At 38.9% G+C, this 27,509-nt stretch overlaps 1 protein-coding gene across 2 annotated transcripts; it reads right to left on the reverse strand.

The window, feature by feature from the left end:
• Window positions 1–5,827: 5,827 nt before the first annotated feature.
• On the reverse strand, window positions 5,828–27,509 carry PWP1 (PWP1 homolog, endonuclein). Of its 2 annotated transcripts, XM_065887087.1 has the most exons (15): window positions 27,256–27,509; window positions 25,126–25,184; window positions 24,805–24,989; window positions 23,158–23,243; window positions 22,961–23,057; window positions 20,397–20,507; window positions 19,407–19,537; window positions 18,710–18,771; window positions 12,626–12,722; window positions 11,896–11,957; window positions 10,554–10,665; window positions 8,762–8,852; window positions 8,548–8,669; window positions 6,984–7,089; window positions 5,828–6,161 (listed from the first exon to the last, which is right to left on the reverse strand). In XM_065887087.1, exons 1-15 carry the CDS (start codon window positions 27,325–27,327, stop codon window positions 6,052–6,054), a joined length of 1,503 nt encoding a protein of 500 aa, XP_065743159.1. In that variant the 5' UTR covers window positions 27,328–27,509; the 3' UTR covers window positions 5,828–6,051. The 2 variants fall into 2 exon arrangements, with proteins under 2 accessions (XP_065743159.1, XP_065743160.1); XM_065887088.1 differs by lacking the exon at window positions 23,158–23,243 and having other exon boundaries at window positions 6,052–6,161; window positions 22,961–23,043; window positions 24,969–24,989; window positions 27,256–27,327.

Here is a 27,509-nt window from a genome sequence, read left to right on the forward strand (position 1 = left end):
GTTCTAGGTTCTATATTTTAAATATAATTTCTAGTTCTTGGCCAAGATTCTCCATTTTTAAGTTTCCTTGACCATATTAAAGATAGTTATTGCAAAATCTGTTTCCAATAACTCCTTTATTTGGATCTCTTGTGTGTTTCTTTCTATTGTCTTTTTTTTTTTTCCAGTTTTCAATTATGTTTTGTTTCCTTCTGTACCTGGTTATTTTTATGCCCTGATTATTACATATCAAACTATAATAAAAATGTGTGGTCCCATATGATGCTATCTTCCAAATGATTTGTCATTTTGGTAGGCAGGTTAAGGGTATTAGCAATCCTGGATTACATTAATGAATTATAATTCAGATTCAAAACTGGCCTTCAATCTGTTTGTGGGAGGAACAGTTTCTGGTTAGTCATTACTTCTAGATCAACTCAAAGCCTTGGGAGGTTATTCAGGCTCCACCTACCTACTTGATGCCTCTCAATACCAGTTGTTTCCCACTAGCACTTCACTGTTAATAAAGAAAAAAAAAATCTATGCTTGGCTTTTCAGGCCTTTAGCTACCTTTCTGTAATTCGCACATGTTCCTCGAGAAAAAAAATAGTCCCCAAATTGGGTACAACTTTCTTTTTGTTTTCTCCTGGCTGTTGCTGCAGTATTTCAATGACTTAGTTCCTTGGGATTTTCTATGATCTGTATTTCTTAGTTTGGCATTTGTGGAAATAGATGTTGAACTGTGTAGTGGATGTAGATCATTTTCTATGATCTGCATTTCTTAGTCTGGCATTTGTGGAAATAGATGTTGAACTGTGTAGTGGATGCTGGGATGAACCACCCAGAATCCCTTTCACAAGTAACAAGCTCTTTCCAGAGGTGCTGGCCTATGACTGCTCACAGCTGAATTCTTCTCTGGAGATGGCTCTCAGCTTATGGCAGTTGCCTTGCCCAGGGAGACAATGCCTGCTCATTCCTGCACGCAATCTAAACCAAATGACTGGTTGGTGTACGGGTCAAGGCTCAGTGACAGTGCCTCGGTTTAGGACTTCTGTGGAGGGTCATCTCAGCTTTAGGGTTAGAGATCTGAATGGGACATCTGTGGGAAGTTCCTATCAGTTCAGCTTATCCCTTCACATAATTCTGCATCCTCTTTCCTTACAGGTCTTGTTTCAGAGAGTACTCCCAATTAACCTACCACAGAGTTCTAGGAAACCATATTTATGAGTCACTACTTTGCTTTTAATATAGTCATAGCATTTCTTTTTGTTATATTTAACTCATGTAACAAAGGAGGAGAGGAAGTTGTGTTAGGAGAAATAGAACATTTGGTAGAAGTGATATACTTCGGCTATGACAGAGGCAATTAAAAGATATATTTTGTCTTTTGCCTGAGGGGGCACATCTTTACTTTCGGTTTTACATTTTCTCTCTCTCTTTTTTTTTTTGCAGTACACGGGACGCTCACTGTTGTGGCCTCTCCTGTTGCAGAGCACAGGCTCCGGACACACAGGCCCAGTGGCCATGGCTCACTGGACCAGCCGCTCCGCGGCATGTGGGATCCTCCTGGACTGGGGCACGAACCTGTGTCCCCTGCATCGGCAGGCGGACTCCCAACTGCTGCACCACCAGGGAAGCCCCCATTCTCTCCTTTTTTAAAAAAATTGAGATATAACTGACATATAACATTAGTTTCAGGTGTACAACATAATGATTAGATTTTGTATATATTGTGAAATGATTACAATAAGTCAACATCACTCCACACAAATTTTTGTGATGAGAACTTTAAAAATTTACTCTTAGCAACTTTCAAATACATAATTCAGTATTATTAACTATAGTCACCATGCTATACATTACATCCCCAGGACTTAATTTTATAGTTGGAAGTTTATACCTTTTGACCCCCTTTACCCATTTCACCCACTCTCCCCACCTCTGGCAACCACCAGTCTGTTCTCTATAGCTATGAGCTTGGGTGGTAGTGGGGTTTTTGTTTTGGATTCCACACAGAAGTGAGATCATACAGTTCAATATTTGTCTTTCTCTGACTTACTTAGCATAATGCCCTCAAGGGATATCCATGCTGTCACAAGTGGCAAGATTTCCTTCTTTTTTATGATTCATTGTGTGTGTGTACCACATTTTAAAAATTTTTTTATTTTTTGCTGTTGGGTCTTCAATGCTATGCGCAGGGTTTCTCTAGTTGCAGCAAGTGGGTGCTACTCTTTGTTGTGGTGTGCGGGCTTCTCACTGCGGTGGCTTCTCTTGTTGCAGAGCACAGGCTCTAGGTGTGTGGGCTCTAGCACAGGCTCAGTAGTTGTGGCACACGGGCTTAGTTGCTCAGCTGCATGTGGGATCTTCCCAGACCAGGGATCGAACCCACGTCCCCTGCATCAGCAGGCAGACTCTCAACCACTGCGCCACCAGGGAAACCTGGCAGGTGGATTCTTAACCACTGCACCACCAGGTAAGTCCCCACATTTTCTTTATTCATCCATTGACAGACACTTGGGTTGTTTCCATGTCTTGGCTATTTAAGTAATGCTGCAGTGAACACTGGTGGTTCATGTATCTGTTTTAGTGTTTTCATTTCCTTCAAATGAATACCTAGAAGTAGAATTGCTGGATCATAAGTTAGTGCTATTTTTAATTTTTTGAGGAACGTCCATCCATTTTCCATAGTAGCTGCACCAATTTACACTCCCACTAACAGCGCACAAGGGTTCCCTTCTTTCCAGATCTTTGCCAACATATTATTTCTTGTCTCTTTGATTAATAGCTATTCCAGCAGGTGAGGTGACATCTGATGTAGTTTTGACTTGCATTTACCTGATGATTAGTAATGTTCAGTACCTTTTCATGTACCTGTGGCTTCTGTATGTCTTCTTTGGAAAAATGTCTTTTCATATCCTCTCTCCATATTTAAACTGGGTGATTTTGCTGTTGAGTTATATGAGTTCTTTATACATTTTGGATCTTAACCCCTTAGCAGATATATAATTTGCAAATATTTGCTCCCATTCTGTAGATTGCCTCTTCATTTCATTTTGTTGGTTTCTTCTGCTGTTTAGGTGCTTTTTAGTTTGATGTAGCCCCACTTGTTTTTTACTTTTGTTCCCTTTGCTTTTTGTCAGATCCAAAAAAATTATTGCTAAGACCAATGTCAAGGAAATTACTGTGTATGTTTTCTTCTAAGAGTTTTATGGTCTCAGGTCTACTAGTCAAGTCTTTAATCTAATTTTTGTGTATGGTGTGAGATAGTGGTTGTTTCCCGACACCATTTACTGAAGAGAGACTGCCCTTTTCCCATTTTATGTTCTTGGTCCTGTGTTGTAAATTAACCATATGCGTGGGTTTATTTCTGGGCTGTTTATTCCATTGATCTGTATCTGTTTTTATGCCAGTATCATACTGTTTTGATTACTATAGCTATGTAATATAGTTTGAAATCAAGAAGCATGTGCTTTTAGCTTTGTTCTTTCTCAAGATTTCTTTGGCTATTCAGGATCTTTTGTGGTTCCCCACAAATTACAGGATTATTTATTTAACTGTATTCATCTCCTCCACAAGCACTGAATATCTTTCCACTTATTTGTCTTCAGTTTCTCTCATCAGTGTCTTAGTTTGCACTGTATAGGTCTTTCACCTCCTCATTAAATTTATTCCTAGGTAGTTTATTCTTTTTGATGCAATTGTAAATGGCATTGCTTTCTTTTTTTTCTGATAGTTGGTTATTGGTGTATAGAAATGCAACAGATTTCTGTGTATTGATTTTGTATCCTGCAACTTTACTGAATTTATTAGTTCTAATTTTTTTAATAGAGTCTTTAGAGTTTTCTGTACATATTATGTCATCCACAAACAGTGACAATTTTACTGCTTTCTGATTTGGATTTTTATTTTTCCTGATTGCCCTGGCTAGGGCTTCCAATACTATGTTGAATAAAAGTGGTGAGTGGCGGCATCCTTGTCTTGTTCCTGATCTTAGACGAAAAGCTTTCAGCTTTTCACCACTGAATATGATGTTAGCTGTGGGCTTGTCATATATATCCTTCATTATGTTGAGGTACATTTCCTCTATACCCACCCTGTTTTTACCATAAATTGATGCTGAATTTGTCAAATGATTTTTTTTTGCATCTATTGGATGATCCTGTGAGTTTTACCCTTTTTTTTTTTTTTTGGTTAATGTGGTGTATCATATTAATTGATTTGCAGATGTTGAACCATTCTTGCATCCTTGGGGTAAATCTGACTCAGTCATGGTGTATGATCCTTTTAATGTATTGTTGAATCCAGTTTGCTAATATTGATATTTTGTGGACTTTCACATCTATATTTATCAGGGATATTGGCCTTTAATTTTCTTTTCTTGGGGCATCCTTGTCTGGTTTTGGTATCAGGGTAATGCTGGCCTTCTAAAATGAGTTTGGAAGTATTCCCTCCACTTATATTTTTTGGAAGAGTTTGAGGATTGGTATTAACTTTGGTATAATTCACCATTGAAGACATCTGGTCCTGGACTTTACTGGAAGGGTTTTGGTTACTGACTCAACATTCTTACTAGTAATTGGTGTGTTCAGATTTTCTATTTCTTCATGATTCAGTCTTGGTAGTTGTCCAATTTGTTGATGTACAGGGCTCATAGTAGTCTCTTATGTTCCTTTGTATTTCTGGGGTATTGAGGTATAACATTTCCCCTTTCAGTTCTGATTTTAAGTCCTCATCTCTTTTTTTTTTCCCTTACTGAGTCAAGCAAAAGGTTTGTCAGTTTTATCTTTTCAAAAAGTAGCTCTTGGTTTCATTGATCTTTTCTATTGTCTTTTTAGCCTCTATTCCATTTATTTCCATGCTGATCTTTTTCCTTCTGTCTACTAACTTTGGGCTTTGTTCTTTTTCTAGCTCCTTGAGGTGTAAAGTGAGGTCATTTGTTTGAAATCTTTGTTTCTTGATGGTAGGCATTGCTAAGAACTTTCCTCTTAGAACTACCCTTGCTGCATCCCATAAATTATGGTATGTTGTATTTCCATTGTTCTTTTGATTTCTTTGACACATTAGTTGTTCAATAGGATGTTGTTTAATCCTCACATATTTGTGAAATTTTCCAATTTTCTTCTTGTAACTTATGTCTAATTTCATAACTGTAGTTAGAAAAGATGCTTTATATGATTTTAGTCTTCTTAAATTTATTGAGACTCATATTTGTGGTATAACATATGATCTGTCCTGGAGAATATTCCATGTGTGCTTGAGAAGAATGTGTATTCTCTTGCTTTGGGTGGAATATTCTATATATGTCTGCTGAGTCCATCTGGTCTAATGTGTCATTTAAGGCTGATGTTTATTTTCTGTCTGAATGAGCTACCCCTTGGGGAAAGTAGGGTACTAAAGTCTCCTACTAGTAATTGTATTGCTACTTCTCCTTTTAGCTCTTTTACCATTTGCTTTATTTATTCACCCAACATAAGGGTACCTGAATATTTATTTACAAATGTTATATCCTCTTGTTGGACTATCATTACGTAATGCCTCTTCTGTTTGGTAACACTGAATACTATGCTATGGACAAAAAAAGGCATATGCCACTTTTAGGAGAGCAGCACTAAGAACATTTCTAAGTCATGAGCACTAATTGGAGAACAGCTGGTCAGGAAAGTGTAGTCCCAGAGGGACCTGCCTGTGCTCATAGTCTACTGTGCAATCTTGGCCTAATTACCACTGTTCCAGGCCTGGGTTTACCCATCTTTTAAGATTAGAGGATTTTCCTCTTTTAAAATTCTATGAAGTACTACTTATTTTACAAACCTAGACTACCTGTGACAGATGGCATACTTAAGGAATTATTTTTAAAAAACCTTTTTTATTATCCCTTTCAAGAAATGCAAGTGGAGCCCTATATACCACATGCACAAAGACCAGCCCTGTTTGTGCTGCCACCACAGCTGCAGAGAGGAATGTCTGGCAATTTTGTTTCAGTCTTTTTGATGGCTGCAGCAGGGAACATGTTTAGGCCAGCTTTAAAAAACTGAGTTAGGGTAAATAAAACAGGAAACTGTATGCTCTTCATTAAGACTCCATTGGTGTTGCTGAGCTCCTGCTCCCAAAAGGGCCACTAACAGATGAATTTCTTGTATTGCTGAGAACAAGCCTCTCTCGTCTTCCAAATGCTTCATTTACTGAAACGTAAATAAATGGTTAAGAAGCTACCAGATCAGAAAACTAAGAACCTATAATATAAAAAAAGACTAAAATGTAGACATGAGCAATGAGGTTCTCTACCCTGTAGTGGAGATTTTGTTTTGAAAAATATATATTTAGCACTTTATAAATGGGTAAGTAACCAGCTCAAAAGTCCAAGATAATGTTCTGAAGTTTTAACTATGTTTTAAATGGGTCCTTTTTTTAATACTTTCTTTGCCTTGTCCTGGATTTATCAAATCCACCTTGATAACTGATGTCCAAGCCCTTATAACAGTGACTCTATCCTTCCCTTATTGTACTTCTGATTGTTTCCTACCTTCATCTTTCTCTGTATCATGATCAGAATAGAATTTTGTGGATTTAGGACCCCAGTGGAGGGAAGAATCAGTAAGTAATAGAAGGGAACAGAGTGGCCCCTTCAGGAAAGCTGGATTTTCTAGGAAGTAGTTGAAAAAAGGCAGATTTATTCACACTGGGAACTGGGAAGAGGAGGGCCATTCTTTGAGACCACACTATATATATCCTTCCAGCTTTCCAATAAAATCTTTCGTTTTTAAAATTCAAATTTTGTCATAAAGATATTTAAAAATTACATTTAAAGTGTGAAGACAAATTTATTTGTGAACATGAACATTTCCAAATTACAATTTGACCTTATCTGTTTCCTAAGCAGACTGTACTAGAGGATGAACACTGGATCCACCTTTGTTATCTCCTTAATGTATTCAAGCCACAGATTCTACTACTTTAGCTCTTATAGAACTCATCCAGAAAAAGCAGGAAATTAAGATTCTTACCTGAAGAGATTGTGCTTATATCCCAGACCCGAAGCCCTTCTTTCTGACCTCCAAAAGCATAAATAAAGGGTAAATCAGGGCAACAGGAAGAACAGAAGAGAACTCCCTGAGAAGAGAATACAAAGTCAGTGATTTCAGTCTTTCCAGAAAGCTCTAATCTTGATCCCTACTCCTGTCTACAAGAACCTATGATTGGAATGGTTACTCGAAACCAACTCACCAGAATCTCTTTCAAGGCTCTTGCAAAGGTAGTTCACAGTCAAGTTGGAAGGGCTATCTATCTCTATAATACAAAGCTGGACAAGTTCAGCATGATGGACATTCTGGGAGGACAGGTGTATGCTTTGACCACTCAGGTCTCTCATCTCCACTGTCATTCTAATAGGGATTTCCTAATTAATCTAATCTGCTAAATATTCCCATAATGATGCTGATACCAGATGTCATTATTCAATCATTTAAAATTTTTAACCTTATTACTAGATAACATTTGCATCATAGAAAATACAAAAAAGTATAAAAATCACTCTGAGATGACCAGCTGTTCATGTTTTGGGACAGGGTCTTCTAGATTTAAATAGAAGCATTCAAAGACGTAAGTATTTAAATATATGCATGGAATGATGCTATAAAAACTGCTCTGTAACCTGCCTTTCCACAGCATTCAAAGACGTAAGTATTTAAATATATGCATGGAATGATGCTATAAAAACTGCTCTGTAACCTGCCTTTCCACAAATATTTATATATATACATACATATATACAATTTTAAACAGTTGGGTGCAGTGTTCTATGTCTGCAATTTAATTTTTATGATTTAGTGCCTGGCATACAGTATATGCTCAATAAATATTTGATGAATGAATTACTGAATTCCAGTTACTTCTAAAACTCTTGCTTCTATGTAGTAACCAGTGTAGTAAGAACTAGTTATACAAAGAAGTAGGTGATAAACTGACCTCAACCACTATGGTGCCCTATAAAGGTTCAAGATTTCTGATTTTAAGGTTAAAAAATTGTGGAACTTACGGTTACCTGGGGGGAAAGGGGGAGAGGGATAGTTAGGGAATTTGGGTTGACATGTACACAGTGCTATATTTAATATGGATAACCAACAAGAACCTACTGTATAGCACAGGGAACTCTGCTCAGTATTATGTAACGACCTAAATGGGAAAAGAATTTGAAAAAGAACAGATACATGTGTATGTATAACTGAATCACTTTACTGTATACCTGAAACTAACATTGTTAATCAACTGTACTCCAATATAAAATAAAAAGTTAAAAAAAAAAATGTGGCCATTCCACTTGTGTCCTTGAAAACCACCCCCTCATCATCTTTGTTTTCCCCAGCAACTGTTAATCATGTGAGTTGGAAAAGGAACCAGCTAGTCCTTGATTTCTCCCCAAACTGTCCTAAGTTATAAAACTTCCACAAATTTGACTAAGCCCCAAATTAACCTCCCAACAAATCCATATTCTTTAGTGCAATGATTCCTAGAGAAAGACAAACGACAGATCAGAAACAAAAAAACCAAGATGCCCAGGGATATGCTTACCATTTTCATGTCCCTAGAGTGAACTAGGCTTGGCCTATCTCCTAATATGTCCCAGATCTTCACATACTTGTCCGCTGATGCAGTCACAAGACAGCCCTTGATTTGACTACTTAGATCAAGACCTAGACGAAGATAAGTTCAGAGACTCTCACTTTGAAATAAATTTACTTCATCATAGGTTAATAGAGACGAAAGAAACAGTATTCTTGCTCACCAGAAATTTCATCATTGTGTGCATTAAGTGTAAAAATTGGCTTATCTGAACGTGCATCCAAATTATATACAAAGCCGTCATCTGTACTGGCCTGGAAAGGGTAAAAGATGGGCAAGGTAATATTACATGACAATAAAATTTAGCAATGGGTAAATAGTATAAATCATTGTGAAAATCAGCTGTGTACCTGACTTACCTGAAGAGCTTATTACAAATTAACATGGACATAAAGAATTTACTTGTGGGTAGGTTGAGTTGGTTCTTACAAGGAGTAGTTTAGCTGACATGTCTGTTAGGCAGTTGGATATGAGTATGAAGCTGTGGTAGTGATACAGACTGCAGAGATATGGAAGCGCAGAGGCAGAAGTTACATCCATGGAGAACAGAGGGGATACACCCCGGGAGCACTGCGTTGAGGACAGAGACCTGGAGAGCACAGCCACTTACGGCGGAGGCTGAGGAGGAGCTCACAGAAGTAAGAATCAAAGAGGGAGGAGGGAATAACAATGTTAAAGAAGCCAAGGAAAGAGGGGTTCTGAAGAAAGGAGTGACAATGCTGTCAATATTCTGGCAAAGAGATTTAATCAGATAAGGACTGAAAGGCAGATTACACAATTCCACTTTGAAGAAAGGAAGAGAAAATTTTCAAGGAATTAAGAGACCTAGTCAAGGACAGGAGACAGAAACTTGAGCCTATATACAGGCCAAGGGCAATAGCCAGGACAGGAAAAAGGGAGGGGAAAAAAGGACAACTGATGCAGTCTTGAAGGTGGAGCTGCAGATGGGTATAAAAACAGAAAAGGGAGATCCCATCCTTTGAGACTGGAGGGAAAGAGGTAAGCCATTTTGATTACTTTCCATTTCCCTAAATATTTGTGAATTTAGTACTGATAACCATTTGTTAGCAAATAACCTCAGGAAATATGTGTGCCTGCCTGCTGAGAGCCAAAGTACAGTACAACATTCAAATATAACGGGGACTTCACTCCTGGTAACTGTAAGGTGAAATCTGGCTTAAGGGAGCTCAGCTGGGAACTGCATGCAACTCCACACAAAGGAGATTAAATGTTCCCACAAGTGCAGGAAACTTTTTAAAATTGTTCACGTATTTTAAGAAAGTTGTTTTTTAAAGAATTCCTTTCTTCATTTACAAAGCACTACGTATTTGCTTTAGGAAAATTAGGCAATATATGGATGTATCACAATTTCTCTAATTAATCTTCCCTTCTGGATAAAAGCTGGGATTTTATTTTTCCATGGATTGAAATGTCAGTGGCATCTTTGGATCCTACGTGGAAAACTGTTATCCTACAGATATTAAAGGTATTTACAAAATGATCGTAAACTTTCCATCTGGGAGATGGTGGTATATTAAGTGCTATATTAATTAAATAGGCTAGCATTTGCATCACTGGAGCTCCATTTAAGTACTAACAAACATATAAATAAAGCAATTTTTTTTGGACTGCTTTAACCATTAAAAAACATAAAAAGAATATTAGTCATGCTTAGTATTTCAAAGTAATTTTAAAATGATCAACTAATTAGAATAAAATGTGACACTTTGGAATGATTGGAAATTCGCAAAATCATTTACATGTTTACTGTCTTTTTGTGGCAAATCCACTGTTCTCTTATTAAAAATATCTTTTTGTTTTTAAAGAAAACCCAAACCCAAATACTTCACACTGTTAATACAGAAAAAGCTTTTCAGAGATTCTCTCTACAATGGAAGTAAAGAAAAAAAGTCATTAATAACCTGATAAACGAACAGTGATATGCACACTCTTACCAAAAAATGACAAGGTGAAAAGTGATTCCAAGTCACTCTCTCGATCTGCCCACTGAATCGCCACATTCGATGGCTTTCCTCTGGACTTCGGCAGTCATACAAAGCCACCGACCTGGACGTGTTCAGACAAAGTAGGGTTTTGGTCTTAAGAGTTCAATTTTCCTGTATGTTTTAGTTTATTTTTAATGAAACGGTAATAAAACAACACCATGAAATCAAGATCCAATTATTTAAAGCCTATTTTAAGTAGAAAAATCAACTCATCTAAAAGTAGAAGAGTTGATTTTTACTAATTGGTGGACTCTGGTCCTGTCACTTGAAGACACTGGTAGCTCTGGATGTCACAGTGGCCTTGACCTCCCCCAGACTGAATCCTCTACTTCCAAGATGAATCCTCTCTATTTCCAAAAGAATGGGACAATTTCTAACTTCCCCTTCCCCAGTAGTGCTCAGAGCCAGATAACTCACATCTCAGCCACATTTACTCTTTACAAGCAGGCTACTGTGTTGGGGGAACTGATAAATAAGACTTTTGCAATTTTTGCATGAATCCCAACTAAAAAATGTAAATATACGACTCTTCAAAAGGGTAAGGAATCAAAATAAAGACTGCAAGTTGGTTTCTGTTTCTACTAGCTACCTCTCCTACCTTCAGACCCAATCTGTAAAAAGCACACATATGACTGGAAACCCCCCTGTGGTTGACCATAGTGGTCCCAATTCTTCACCTTGCCCTACATCCATGCCCTCTGTCAGTGATTTGACAGTTCCTCCCCTAAAGGCAGAGTTCATTTCCCACTCCATGTGATGTCTATTTTGGCCAAGAGTAAGACAGACGTGTATTAGGTCTGAGCCCAGGTCTTAAGAGGCCTTGGTGTCTCTGCTTGTACTCCTGACCAACACGTGTGGGCCAGCCCGCTGGTCCCAGGAAGATGTGAAACACAAGGAGGAGAGCCAGGTCTCCGGGCCCAGCCTGAACAAGCCAAGATTAGCAGAGCTACCAGTTGAATCTAGCCTCGATTAGCTCAACCCTGCAGGTGATAAGAAATAAATGTTCACTGCTTTAAGTCACTGAATTTTGGGATGGCTTATTTCACAGCAATGTCTAACTCATACACCCTCTAAAAAAATCAAAGTAGTTGCTAGTTAGGAACTACATTATAACAGAACCATATTCCCTTGCAGATTGAAAGGATCAAGTTGAAAGGACAAATAAGTACTCCTACAAATTTAAACACACAGAAGCCTCAGTAATAAATTCTACCTGAGCATCAAGTGACACTTTCTGAATTAGTTCAAGAGGATAAAAACGACAGCAATAATTTCTGAAATGCTTTCTTACTTATCATATGATCCAGAAATCAGAGTCTGTGCTTCAAATGGATGAAACTGGAGAGTCTGGACCTAAAAAGAAGAAACATAAATGAATAGATCAATGTTTGTTTTGGTTTGGTAAAACTGCCTTATACTTGTTGAAATTCAATTTGGCAGTGTTTCTACAGGTTTTTCCCTTTGAAATGTAGTACTATTTAAAGAAACGTAAATGTACTGCATAATCAAAAGGACAAAACATACTTCCGAATAAAGGCTGACACTTAAGAGACACAATGCAGCACTACCCAAATTGTGCTTGGCAGTGTACCTATGTCCCTCATACTAAACTATAATCAAAAGAAAAAACGGGAGCTGTCAAACCTACTGGACAACTCCACACGTTCCAGAAGTTTCACAATGTACATCAGCACATTAGATCCCTGGGTTCTGTAGTAACATCTGTTAAATTCTTTAACCCCATTTGGTGACTGATACCCCTTCATCCCTTTTTAGGAGCCTCTGTAAAAATGCTGCAAAGCACTAATGTTCCTAGTCACTTCACCTTTCTGCACCCATTTTTGCATCTCTCAGGTGGTTAATTATAACTATCACAAAGGGCTCTGTGAAGGATCCAGTGAGATAGCATGTCAAAGCACTTTGTAATTCACAAAAAGCCATATATAAATGTTTGGGATTATTTGTAGTCAATATATGTCTCAGATTTTTTAGAATCCCTTTTATCCATTAAATCACCATACCTTGTCTGTATGTACGGCAAGGCTGGCTGCTGGTTTCCCCAAGGACATATCCCACAGAATAACAGTGTTATCAGCTGATGCACTGGCCAGCACATTTCTGAGAAAGGGAGGAAACAAATCAGGTAACCTTTTAAAAATCAAGAGGATTACATGTAAGAATTCCATTTACAATACCATCAAAAAGAATAAAATACTTAGGAATAAATTTAACAAAAGAAAAGATTTTTAATATACTGAAAAGATTGTTGAAGGAAATTAAAGAGTATCTAAATTAATGGAAGGTCATTTCATGCTCACGGACTGGAAGGCTTAACATTAAGACAGAAATATTGGCAACTACAGACTGATTTATAGATTCAACCACAATCCCAGCTGACCCTTTTGCAGAAAACTGAATGATGGTTTTAAAAATTGATATGGAAATGCAAGGAACCCAGACTAGTCAAAATAATCTTGAAAAAAGGAGAGCAAGTTGAAAAGTTCAGTTCCTGATTTCAAAACTGACTGAAAAACAACAGTAATCGTAACAATGTGGTACTGGCATAGGACAGACATACAGAAGAGTCCAGAATTAAACCCTCAAATTTATGTTCTATGTTCACTGGTTTTTGACAAGGGTGCCAAGAGTATTTATTCTTTGTTCAATGGGGAAAAAACCAGTATCTTCAACAAATGACTCAGGGTCAACTGGATATTCTACAGCAAAAAAATGAAGATAGAGCCCCACCTCACACTATACACAAAAAGGGATTCAAAATAGATCACAGGTCTACTAAACATAACAGCTAAAACTCTAAAGCACTCAAAAAAACCCCAAAATACCCCAGGTATAAATCTTCATGACAATGGGTTAGGCAATGGTCTTAGATATGACACCAAAAGCAAAAACAAAAGAAATATACTGGATATCACCAGCAAGAAAACTTTTGTGTTGCAAGTAAGACTACCAAGAAAGAGAAAAAACAACCCACAGGAGAAAATGTTTGTAAATCATATATGTGATAAAGTGCTTGTATCTAGAATACATAAAAAACTCTCAACCAAAAAATAAAAAGACAAACCCAAACAGAAGATGGGCAAAGGATCTGAACAGACATTTCTCCAAAGAAGATATACAAATGGCCAATGAGCATGTGAAAAGATGCTCAACACCATTAGTCATTAGGGAAATGAAAATCAAAAAAATGGGTTACCACTTCATACAGGATCTCTATAATGAAAAAGATAGACAAGGGCTAGCAAGATGTAGAGAAACTGGAACCCCCCTACATTGCTGGTGGGAATGTAAATGGTGGAGACACTACCACATGACCTAGCAATTAAACTCTTAGGTATGTATCCAAGAAAATGAAAACGTATGTCCATGCAAAAACTTGTTCATGGATGTTCACAGCAGCATTATTCATAATAGGCCAAAACAAACTAAATGTCCATTAACTGGTGAGTGGATACACAAAATGTGGTATATCCATACCAGAGAGTATTATTCAGCAATAGAAAATGAGGTACTGATATACGCTGCAACATGGATGGACCTTGAAAACATTATGCTAAGTAACAGAAGCCAGATACATATGGCCATGTATTATATGATTCCATTTCTAGGGAATGTCCAGAATAGGCAAATCCACAGAGACAGGAAGCATATGAGTAGCTACCAGGGGCTGGAGGGACAGGAGAACGAGGAGTGACTGCTAATGGGTATGGCATGGCTTTTGGACTGATGAAAATGTTATGGAATTAGACAGTGGTGATGGCTGCATAACCTTGTGAATATACTGAAGACTACTAAATTATATACTTTAAAAGAGTGGATTTTATGACGTGTACTTGCTAGGTCATATATTATGAATTACATCTCAACTGTTTTTTTTTTCTTCCTTAAAAAAGAGCATTAAATGCTATTAACAGAAAAAACCCAATATGTCTACCTCTTAGGGATCAAGCGCTAATAATGTAGTTCTACAGTGGAACACAGGCTTTAGGGCCCAGAAAACCTGAAATGGAGTCTTGGTGCTGCCACTTGCCTGCCAACGAGAATGAAACAACCAACCTCAAAGAGCTGCTATGCAAGAACCTGGCTGAGTAACTGGGACATAGCAGGCCCTCGATAAATGTTAGCTGCCTCCTAAAACTACAGCTACTCCTGAAATTGAAAGCTCATTCTTCAACATCGAACTTTAACATGGCTCAAAACAAAATTAGGCCATTAGTGACAGTAATGTTTTTGTTCAGAAAACCAATATACTGTTGAAATAAAATGCTGATGGACTCATTTTCAGATATTATTTCCTCAATAAATTACTTCCATTATACAAACTACTTTCAGTTTTGTAACTCATATTTCAGTGATATATGCAAGGTCTCTTAGGAGGATCATGTATATTCAGGTCATGCTAGCTTTTTTCTACCATTAAGTCCCACATACAGGTCACAATGTTTTAAGTCCTTAGCATTTTATAAATTAAATATTAATTTAAATTCCCAGTAACTAGTTTATTTATATTCTATGTCTCCCAACAGCAGAAAGTTAAAATTCCACAGTACATTTTTCATCCCAGGCATTCCAAAAATATCTGAGATTCCTCCCACATTAAAGTTCTTATTGTATGAGGCGAAAAAAAACAAAAACAAAACTTCTGAACACCACAACCGCAAGAAGAGCACTCCAACAAGAGTATGAATTAGCAGAGAACATGCATTTTTTTTTTCTTGGGAGGATTTTACTAGAAACTAAGGGCCCCAGCAGTAACAAGGTCAACATGTTATTCCTCACCATAATCCTGAACTCTGTGCACCAGAGTATGGGACATGTTTTAAAGCATACTGCACCTTTTCAGTAAAGAAAGGGGAAAGGAGAACGAAGATCTAAAATAAGATTGAGAAAGGAGAGTGAAGGAGCAAAGAAATCTGTGGCACTGAAATCAGAGAGATGCGAGTGCAGATGGGGACGGAAGGGAGTACAGGTGCTGATAAGGGTCTAAATGGAAGAAGGGAATTGTGGCTGGGGAAAGGAATTGATGAGTCAGTTGGAATACTGACGAGAGGTTGTTCCATTAGAAAGAACTCTCAGTTGCTCAAAGTAACAGTTGCTATATAAGAATTTATATATAAAATTGGGTTTCTAAAAGCATGGTACACTCATTATTATATCTCTTATTTATCTCTCCATTCGTCAGGATCAGGGCCAATTCAAGCAAAACCCAAACAACTGCCTGTAGCCCGGCAGCAAGAGGTTCATCTGGGGAAGCTTTGAAAATAAGAACAAAAACACCAACAGATTCTTGGGCCCCTGCTCCAGAACAACTGACTCAATCTTGGGGGATTAGAGACTGGGAACTTGTACCTTAAAGGGTTACCCAAAAGTTTCTGATTTGCAGCTATGTTTGGGAAATACTAACCTAAACAACTTTCTCAGGTCCATTTCCCCAAATAGTCGTAACTCTGAAGAGGTCTGAACACAAACAAGATAGGATATCCTTCAGTTAAGCCAGCACTCTGGGATCTTCCTTAGAATGCTCATAATTATAAAGTGTCCAGTGTAATAGAAATGCTTTAAAAAAAAAAGTGCCCTGGGTAATCCAGTTTGTTCTTACTCCCCTTAAGTAAGCTGTACTCAACCTAATGCTTACCTCCCTTGCCTTAGCAGCCCCTCAAACCAACTACACTATTAGGAAAATGGCCCCTTTGCAGTAATTGTTGTTTAAGGATAAGTATGAAAAATATGTGGATGACATGCAAAAGAATTAAGGTGAACCCTTACCTTACACAGTATAGAAAAATTAACTCAAAATAGATCAAAGACTTAAACTTAAGAGCTAAAACTATAAAACTTTTAGGGGAAAATCTTCATGACAATGGATTTGGCAATGATTTCTTGGCTATAATACTAAAAGCACAGGCAACAAAAGTAAAAACGAACTGTACTACATCAAAATGAAAAACTTCTGTGCATCAAAGGACACTTCAGTAGAGTTAAAGGCAACCAATCGAATGGGGGAAAATATTGGCAAATTATAAATCTCATAAGAGATTAACATTCAGAATATATAAAGAACTCACACAACTCAACAACAAAAAACCAAACAACCAATTGAAAAATGGACAAAAAGGCTTGGATAGACATTTCTCCAAAGAATATATAAAAATGGCCAATAAGTACTTGAAAAGATGATCAACAGCACTAATCATTAAGGAAATGCAAATCAAAACTGCAATGAGGGCTTCCCTGGTGGCGCAGTGGTTAAGAATCCGCCTGCCAATGCAGGGGACACGGATTCAAGCCCTAGTCCGGGAAGATCCCACATGCCGCGGAGCAACTAAGCCCGTGCGCCACAACTCCTGAGCCTGCGCTCTAGAGCCCACGAGCCACAACTACTGAGCCCACGCGCCACATCTACTGAAGCCCGCACACTCTAGAGCCCATGCTCCGCAACAAGAGAAGCCACTGCAGTGAGAAGCCTGCGCACCACAACGAAGAGTAGCCCCTGCTCGCGGCAACTAGAGAAAGCCCACGCACAGCAACGAAGACCCAACACAGCCAAAACTAATAAATAAATAAAAATAAAAAATAAATAAATTTACATAAAAAAACTGCAATGAGATACTGCATCACACCTGTTTGGATGGCTATTATGAAAACAACAATAACAAAAACAGAAGGTATCAAGTGATGGAGAGGATGTGGAAAAACTGGAACCCTTGTGCACTGCTGGAGGGGAGGTAAATGGTGCAATTGCTGTAGAAAACAGTATGGTGGTTCCTCAAAAAGGTAAACATAGAACTACCATTAGATCCAGCAATTCCATTTTTGGCTATATATTCAAAAGAACTGAAAGCAGGGACTCTAACAGATACACATAAACCCATGTTATTTATATCTGTGTCAATAACAGCAGCATTATTCACAAAAGCCAAGAGATGGAAGCAACCCAGGTGTCCATCAACAGATGGATAAACAAAATACGGCATATACGTACAATGGAATATTATTCAACCTTAAAAAGGAAGGAAATACTGCCACATGCTACAACTTTTGCTAAGTCAAGTAAGCCAGTCACAAGAGGACAAATACTGTATGATTCCACTTATAACAGAGACGCAAGAGGGAGGAGATATGGGGATGTATGTATATGTATAGCTGATTCACTTTGTTATAAAGCAGAAACTAACACACCATTGTAAAGCAATTATACTCCAATAAAGATGTTAAAAAAAAAAAAAAGAGGTACCTGGAGGAGTCAACTCAGAGACAGAAAGTAGAACGGTAGTTACTAGGGCCTGGGGGGAGCAGGAAATGGGGAGTTACTGTTTAATGGGCATATAGTTTCAGTTCTGGAAGATGAAAAGGTTCTGGAGTTGAATGGTGGTAATCGTTCTGCACAACAATGTGCAAAAATATCCAATGAACTGTATACCTAAACGTGGTTAAAATGGTAATGTTACATATATTTTACCAGTTAAAAATATATATAGGGGCTTCCCTGGTGGCGCAGTGGTTGAGAGTCCGCCTGCCGATGCAGGGGATGAGGGTTCGCGCCCCGGTGTGGGAAGATCCCACATGCCGTGGAGCGGCTGGGCCCGTGAGCCATGGCTGCTGAGCCTGCGCACCTGGAGCCTGTGCTCCGCAACGGGAGAGGCCACAACAGTGAGAGGCCCGCGTACCGCAAAAAAAAAAAAAAAAAAAAAAAAAAAAAAATATATATATATATATATATAAAGAACACGTGGATGAGATGTGAAAACTAAATGAAGTGAGAAAAACGTCTTCCCTGAAGAAACAATTCTACTGCACCACTGGCACTGCAGTACATACTGCTTTTTCCCAGTGGTGTTGGAGAGGAGGGCACTTGGTCCCCAAATATGTAATGAGCATCTACTAAGTGAAGAGCTGGCAGGTGATGCTGGGGGGTGCGAGGATACAGACAGCAGAGCTCCTGCCTTCCAGCAGCTTGTACTGCAGGAAAAGAAAATAAAACATGGACACAAAGATGTGAAACTCATAATGTAGAGAGATAAGTGTAGACAGGAGGTAAAATCACGCTGGTTACCGTCTTTAACAGTCCTGCAAATGGTATTTTTTACCTGATCAGCTTATTCCAAGAAAGGTCAAGGACAGCATCGGTATGCCCATCTGCTGAGGAATTCTGTAATAATTGTTTAATTACTTTTGGTATTAAAGTACACCCCCAAATAAAATTGGTATATTAATTTGAAAGATTCTTTAAACCTTATTTTGATTTTAAGTAAACTTGCCCAAATATCTAGGGAAAGAAACACCTCTTCCTCCTCTTACTTGAGAGACGTGATAAATGTTCTTTACAGGGAAGAAACTATAGTAGTTCTTAACCTAGGTGCTATAATTCTACAAGTCAATCCTCACCCCACCCATCTCTCCCTCACCAAAAACCTGACAGTTTTCAAAGCTACAGGAATACATGGATATTTTGAATTCAACGTACTCAAGGCTAAATAGAAATATTTTAAAAGTTCAAAAATAGCATTTTAGTGTGAATAGCTACTCTCTATGAAGGAAGATCATAACCTTAAGAGTAACTTGTTTTGTGTAAGGATGGATAACGTGCCAGTGGAGGTTTTATATAATCAGAAGTCAATTTTTCTTTGGATGGGCTTTTCAAAACTAGAAACTAGAGTAACTTCACAATTACCTGTCCTATTTCACCAAAAGTGTCTAATTGAAAAAGTGCATGTTCCCATCCCCCATCCCCAGCCCCACAAACCTGTTTGTCATCAGAGTTTAAATATCTATTAGCTTGTTTACCTTCTTTCCTTTCTTTTTCTTCTTTTTTGATAGCTTACTTCCAAGTGTAAAGACTGGCTCCAAAGAGTCCACTATATCAAGGTCCCACACTTCAATAACGGGGGTCATGTTTCCCACAGCAATGTAATTTCCTACAGGAGGAGATGATATACTTACGATTTAAAATACAACTCCTAACGAAACACATTACACTTCAGATTAACTGAGTCATGGCTTAGAGCAGCTTCTCTCATACTTTCGTATGTGTGTACACCACCTGAATGTTGTTAAAATGCAGATTCAGTTTCAGGTCTTGGGTGGGGCCCCAAAACTGCATTTCTAACTGGCTCCTAGGTGATGGCAATGTTGTACTGCCGTCCTCAGACCACAATTTGAATAACAAGGGCCTCCCGGTCCCAGGGTCCTCACTTACGTAATGAGAAAACCCTTCCTACTTTCATAGACTGTTGTGAGGATGAGGATTTGATTAGATCATGAATGTGAACAAGCTTTGCAAACAAGATGTAAGGTATGAGTATTAACAGTTTTTATCCTTGTTAAGAAGTATGCAGGGGCAACTAGTACTGTGCAGCTATGGCCAAAGGGACTAACACGAGAGTCCAATTCTTTCTTCATTTTGGTTTACCTTGATGTTTTCTGAAAAGGGTCATGCACTAAACTCTAGCTGGTAACATCAGACACACCATGCCAGTTTATAGGTTTGGGTTTTTAGGAGACCTTCACACAGTTCTGCAGACCCAAAGCTTCCAGGCCCTGTCCTTCTGCCTATAGTGGAGCAGCAACCTCCTTAGCCTGTCCAAAGTCTGGAGACACACAGACCCAAAACAATTAAGTGATTGTGTTTAGAGAACTATATAACTTCATAAAATAACATTAACTTCATAAAACATCAATAATTATGAAAACATTCATACAAAATAGGTTAACTTATGTGGCTAGGAAAAACACATAGGAGTAGAACCATTGAGCAATCTCAAGTTTTCTAATTACCAGTTGAATCATCCGGGCTAGGATCAAAATTCAGCCATTCCACACTCAAAGGGTATGCAGACAACAGGATATCATGGTGGACATAAAAAGAATCTTCTTCTTGATTGTAAACTGAGAAGATTGGGAAAAGAGACTTCATTACATCAGAATAAGAAATCATATCCCACTCAAAAGAAAAGATTCTCCCTTTTAAACCTATGGGAGACACTTGCTTAAAGTGAGACATATTTTATGACATTAAAGACATTCCAAAGTATTTATTGCTAGGCAAAAATTTTTCATGTCAAATATATTCCCAGCATCTGGTGTTCCCCAAAGGGGAACAGGAACACTGAGAGAGAACTGACATCTGCCTGAATACTCCATCTGCATGTTCCCTGGCTAAAATGGTCCTACCTTCTGGTTCACCAATTATAGAAAACAAACAAGGCCTCCATAAGAAGTACTTCATTATTATTTTATCTTTTAAAGGTCTATCTGGTCATAAGTAAAGAAGAACAAATCAGCACTGGAGAGAAATAACTCATTTTAGAAGTCTAAATGCCTGTCAAAAATTGCTTCTTTAATATTTATTGTTAAAATCAATAAGAAGCCTTTTAAAAATTATATAATGAAACACTGATAAAAATAGAGCCCAAGTAGTCAGAATTTTCCCCCAATATGTTTTTTACTAGAAAGAAGCAATGTTAAGATAAGCTAAGGATTTTTTAAAAATTCTTCAGACCACTGCATCTGGGACAGATCTTGGGATCAGCAGATTCCATGTAATGCTCTATCACATCACGTTATGATAAGAATGTGTTCAAAATGATTGGGTTGTGGCCCTGCAAGAACCTCAACTATGGTCAATGTACTCAGCTTACATTTTAAATAAAAATGATGATGATGCCTTAAAATAATCTTCTTTTAACCATGTCAGATTATTATTCAGATTTGATTTAGAGTGCAATTTTGAAATTATTCTTGAACAGAGATACACTAGGTAATCTGGAGATTCACACCAAATCCAAGTAAAATATATCATTAATGACCTAACCTAGAACAACGTAGGAATACAACTGCTTTGCTTCAACTTCTCAGCTCCTGTCTAAGGCTCACGAGATTCAAAGGAATGACTACAGTAAATTCTCAAATAAGAATGCATAAAAATCAACGATGACAAACCGTAATAGTTGCAATTTTTTGAAATTAGAATTGGTCTTTTAAAAATTCCATCATCATGGTTTACATTTGAAATATGTAAATGGTTCAAAGATAATTAGGAGAATAACTTCACATTGACGTATTTGCTATTTAAAGCCTTTTTGACTATAAATAGATCACAATGGGCCATGGAATAAAAATGGCCTGATAGGCTTCCTGAGGGCAGTCTTGAAGAAATCCAAGCTAAAAAATGGAGTAAAACATTAAACCCAAGGGTTTGAATTTTCAAACTGTGTAACTGTGTTTCCTGTAAGAAAATGCATTAGCCTATTAATCTCTTTAAAGCTTCAAAATTTTAACACAGATGAACAGAAGAGTGTTGGGGAAGGAGAGTATCTGGGCACGAATGGACCTGTCCGAGGACGTGTGCACACAGGAAGGGGCAAAAAAAAGAAAAAGGGAAAATATGGAGGCAGAATATTCCAGATATCTTAAAGGTCTATTTTAAGAAAATAGTCATTAATGTTCGTTGAATTAATAAATATCAACATTAAGAAATATCTGATTTAAGAATTCCAATAAAAAAGAAAAATTCAAATCATTGCCTACTTCAGATTCAAAGTACAGCTGACCCTTGAACAATGCAGAAGTTAGGGATGCTGACCCTCTGCACAGTAGAAAATCCCTGTATAACTTATAGTCCACCCTCTGTATCCCAACCAAACTCGCATCATGTAGTACAGTAGTATTTACTATTAACAAAAGTCTGCATATAAGTGGATCTATGCAGTTCAACCCCGTGTTGTTCAAGGTTCAACTGTATTCACCTCTGGCTTTAGTGCAAACATTCTCTGCACCGAGAAAGGTGACCAAAATGTTTTGGTCTCTGAAGAAAAATGTGGGCCTCTATGCTGACGTTTTATGAAAAGAATAAAATGTTTTGCAAAAGGGGTTCTATTTGAAATGACTCTGAAAAAAAGCAGGATAAATTATATTGAGTGTAATCTTTGCCACATAAAGAAAAAGCAGCCAGAAAGCAAACTGGAGTAAAGAGCCAGGGTAAAAAGTTACCCCACGCTAATGAGATTATAATTTTTTCTTGCATTTTAAAATAGTTTTACTTCCAGGTTTTCTCCATTGAGGGGAAAAAGTTAAAAACTGGCAAAAATATTTAAACAAAAGATTTTAAAAACCCAGTTAGAACCTTTCAGGTGACCTATTTCCGTAAGTCAAGTACCAAACTAACACATTGGACTACACATGCCCAGGCACAATAACCAGGAAGTCTGATTTAACTAGGTAACCAACTTAAAGGAAATACAGAAGGATCTGGTGCTTAGAAATCCATAATAGTTACTATGATGGTTATTTTAGTATCACTTAAGTAGAAAACTTTTTAGTAAGGGATGTATCCCACTTACCATGTACCTCTAGATTGCACTGGTCCTGTTCAGCTCTGCCACAAACTATGAGATTGTCATTGGGCTTAATCAAGAAATCTTCACGTTCGTACTGCTCCTAAGTGGAGAGAGAAAAAGTCACTGACTAGAATCAGATATTTGGGAAGGTTTTTCAAACACTTAAGGAGCATAATTAGAAAAGCCATATAGATATTTACCGTATCTTTCAGAGTAACATAAGGATCTTGATCATTACTCCCATAGACTGTAAGACCCAAAAGAGATTCACCAAGAGTTTCAGTATCTGTAAGAATTCATAAAACAAAATGAATAAAAGTCATTTTGACAAAAGCATTTTTCCTAAGGCATCCCATCTTTAGACTTAGATCCAACCGTCTATTTCATAACTAACACTGGATCATCCACAATTGGGAAAGGAAATAGTGGATAATAATAAATAGGAGTTTAAAAGCCATTTATATTTGGCCCTGGAATGCACATCTGATAGTCTTGGAATACACAATCTTCCATTAAAAGAATCAAATCAAACCAAGAAACTCCCTTTTAGAAAATGTTAGAACTCTACTCAGATCCTCTAGTTTGCTCTTTGTAATCATTATTCAAAAGTGCTACAGAGAGGTGGCCTCGCAGACCTGGAAATAAATAGGTCCCTAAAACACTGGTATCAACACAATGAATTAAGGGTTGCTTGGTCAAATAAAATTGAAAAATAATGAGTCTCATAAAGTTAAATAGGTTTCTTTATTGCATGATGTCTCATAACCACTGATATGCTAACTTGCCTAATGAATCTGAAAGAGAGGATACTACATGCCCTTTTCACCAAACTTATGGCATTCTTTTACGGCATGTCTGCAAAGATGACATAGAGTAGACCCCGAATAACATGAAACTCAGAAGAAGGAAGATGCTCTTAATTTTCAGGAGAAGCTACTTTAAGGAGGCAGGGCTAATATATCTTAAACATCTGACAGGCAACAGAGAGGGGAATTTCTACTGGATGAGAAAGACAGAGTGAATACTCTGCAGGGTATAGAGAGTTTCAGGGAGTAGTGTCTGAATGGCTTTTCTCCAGGCTGGTTAGCTCTTCTTTCTCTGTATTCCCATGGCCTCTGTCCTAGTAGGATGGAAGCCAACCCAGAGGGGCCCATAACCCAGAGTCCAATGGAAAAAACTATCCCCTGCATCTAGTGAAGTACACTGAAAAGCATGAAGGCTTTAGAGCCAGAGAATGTTCAAACCTCAGCTCCATTAATCACCAGCTGCATGATACTGGCAAAGTTATTTCATCTCTGTAAGCCTGTTTTCTCTTCTGTAAAATGGAGGTAATAATTCCTCTCTCATTGCAGGTAAAGAAAAATGAATTACAGATTATCATAACCACTACTTGCAATAAAACATACCATACTAACATTTTTTTGTTTTTTAAATCTTTTTTTTTTTTTTTTTTTTTTGCGGTACGCAGGCCTCTCACTGCTGTGGCCTCTCCCGTCACGGAGCACAGGCTCCAGACGCACAGGCTCAGCGGCCATGGCTCACGGGCCCAGCCGCTCCGCAGCATGTGGGATCCTCCCGGACCGGGGCACGAACCCGCGTCCCCTGCATCGGCAGGTGGACTCTCAACCACTGCGCCACCAGGGAAGCCCCCTGTTTTTTAGATCTTAGAGGGCTGAACTGATTTTTTTAAATCAGTTTAGGAAACATGCTGTCTTCCTTGAGCCCGATTATTTGACTGACATAAAGGACAACAGATTCTCAGAGTAAAGCTTTGGTAGAACACTAGAAGCATGATCTAACGCACTGAGTTTGTGATTAAAAACCAGTAGAAGTGGGTGAATTCTAACCTGGGTCGCCTTCCTCATCATATTTATCTAAGGCATACTCGGCCAGCTCATCATCATCCAGCGTCCTGTCATCCTCTGGGTCGCCATCCTCCAGGGGCTCCTGAGGTCGGGCCTGGGTACGGGCACTCTGCATGCCATCTTCTGAAGGATTGCCTGTCTCCTCTTCATCACTGCCACCTTCTTCTCTATGCCAATGAAAAAATAAAAAGTAAAAAGATCACCCAAAAGGCACCGTTCAATAACAAGACCGCCTTGTCGTCATCGTTTAAGATTTACATTTCATCTGGACTTTACTACAGGCGTCAACATCCCAAAACTTACTGTAATTTTTCCTTTGCTTCAGCAATGAGACGTTTCACTTCTTCTTTACTAAGCTCTACCTATAAAAGACCAAACATTTCATTATGATATATTTAAGGAAATCATTTTAAGCCTTTGAATTTAAAAGAAGTTTACAAACTAACATAAAACATAGCTTCAAAAGACATGAAAAGTCAAATGGAGTTTTCACAGGTCCTTACAAATTAAGATCCTTCTCACCTAAAACTGTTAAAAAAAAAAATCATGTTCGGTCTACCTCTCCAGTCTTTTTCAAAAAAGACAGACTTGTATAAACTGGCTTCTATGAAACCCCATCTCATTTTCTTCCACTTACCCCAACTCCTTGGCCACTTCTCCCCATTTTTCCTGTGGATACTCCTAAACAAACCACCCTTGCCTTGGTCCTCTGCTCTTTCCCCTGGTATCCCTGCCAAGTATTCACTCATTACGCTGTCACTTCCTTGCAAAGCTCATTCATTCTCAAGACTAAAACCACCATCTCTGAACAGATTACTCCAAACTTTCCCTTCTCTAGCCCTGTATACTGTAGTTCCATTTTTCCAATTGCCTGTAAGACTCTCCACTTGGACATCCTGTTCAAAACTGAAGTCATTCTCTTTACTTACAAACTGGCATTCACTCACCTAATCAATGCTTCAGTACCTTTTAAAGACGCCCGCATCACTGCTAAACTGTAAGCTCCTTGTCACTGTGTTTTCTGCCCATGGTAGGGATACCTGATGATAGATGATGAATCAAACAATCATGCAGTTTGTGCTAAAAGGCCTTTAATAATGTGGAAATCCTCTTGGGTGATGACATTTTACTGTTAGCTCCAGAAACTAAAGGTTCTTAAGTTTAATCAAAAGATACTTGGTTTTCTAATTTCTCTTATTGATTTGAGTTATCCTTTCTGGGACTTTGTAGAATAAATTCAATCTCTTCTTCCTATTAAGTCTTCAAGCAATGGTTCCAAATGTGTCTGCACATTAGAATCACATGGGGGACTCTTTTAACAGTTTCAGGCTCTACTCGAGGCTAATTAAATCACAACACTTGGGAGCTGGTATTTTTTAAGCTCCACAAGTGGTTCCAATGTGTAGACATGTTTGGAAATCACTGTCTTCAAGTATTTGAAAGGCTGTATGTTCTTTTTAAACAACAACTCTTACCTCCTTCAATAATTTTTAATATGAGATGGTTTCCTGTCCCTATTCTACATATACCACACTGAATGCCTACTGTGAGCCAAACACTGAAGAAACTGGTGAAAAAAACAGTCTGTGCCCTGGTGAAACTGGCTCAGTAACATTGAAACAAACACTCTCCCGTCCCTATTTGTTTCATAGCATTTATTCCCACTGACAGAGTATCATATATGCACGTATCAACTCCACGAAGGCAGGGACTTTTCCTGTTTTGTTCATGCCTATCCCAGGACACTGAACAATGCCTAGTACAGAGAAAGCGCTTCGTAAGTATCTGTTGAATAACTTAAGTAATCTTCTCTGCTACAGACTCAGTCTCTCACTCCTGTAGGCTTTCCCTTCATGACGTGTCGCGTTTACCTCGCATCCCCACTGCCACATCAACATCTCACTTGGACTACTGCGAGCAATTCCTAATTCAACTCCCAGCCTCACGACACCGTGGTCTCCATACCAGCTTTTCTACACCACAACTTTCATCCAGTTTATTCCTCTAAACGCCGAGCGGAGGAGTGGAAAGTGGACTTTCCCATACGTGCCCCCTCTTCCCCTTATGCCTGGAAACGCACTGGGGTGGTGGGAGACGACGTGGTGTCGTCAGGAAGGCTCTGGGGGAGCTCCCCTTCCAAGCAACACCCCGCCCCCTTCCAGCCCGTGAGGTCCACGTGTTTGCGAACTGGGGGTGGGGCTGGGCTTGGGGGAAGGGACCGTGAGGAGGCGGGGCCCCCGATACCAGGCCCAGGAGTCCTAGACCCTCGGAGCCGCAGCCCTAATCACGACAAACAGGCCACAGCGGGCCTCACCCCGTCAGTCCCACCAGCCACGCCAGGGCCGCGCGTTCCGGGTCCAGGTCCCCAGGTGGGGCTGACTCAGGGTGCTGCAAAGAGGCCGCTACCCCTACCTCGGAGCGACCAGGCCTCACCTTGTCTGGCGTCTCTCTGGCCACGCCGCAGCGGACCCAGGCCACGCACGTCACCTGGCGGCTGCGGTTCATCGTCCTCAGCGCAGCGACGCCTCAAGCTAAAGACTTGGCCCCAACGGGTCTCGAAGCCACGCCGCGCTGGGGTCCACACGCTCCCCAACGGGCTCCAGAAGGCGCCTCGGCAGAGCAGAGGCGCGGGGCTCTGGTCCCTGCGGCGTCGGCGCCCGCTTCTGACGTCAATCGAAGGCGCCTAA

The sequence above is a fragment of the Phocoena phocoena genome, chromosome 11 (assembly GCF_963924675.1).
Source record: "Phocoena phocoena chromosome 11, mPhoPho1.1, whole genome shotgun sequence".
Lineage (NCBI taxonomy): Eukaryota > Metazoa > Chordata > Mammalia > Artiodactyla > Phocoenidae > Phocoena > Phocoena phocoena.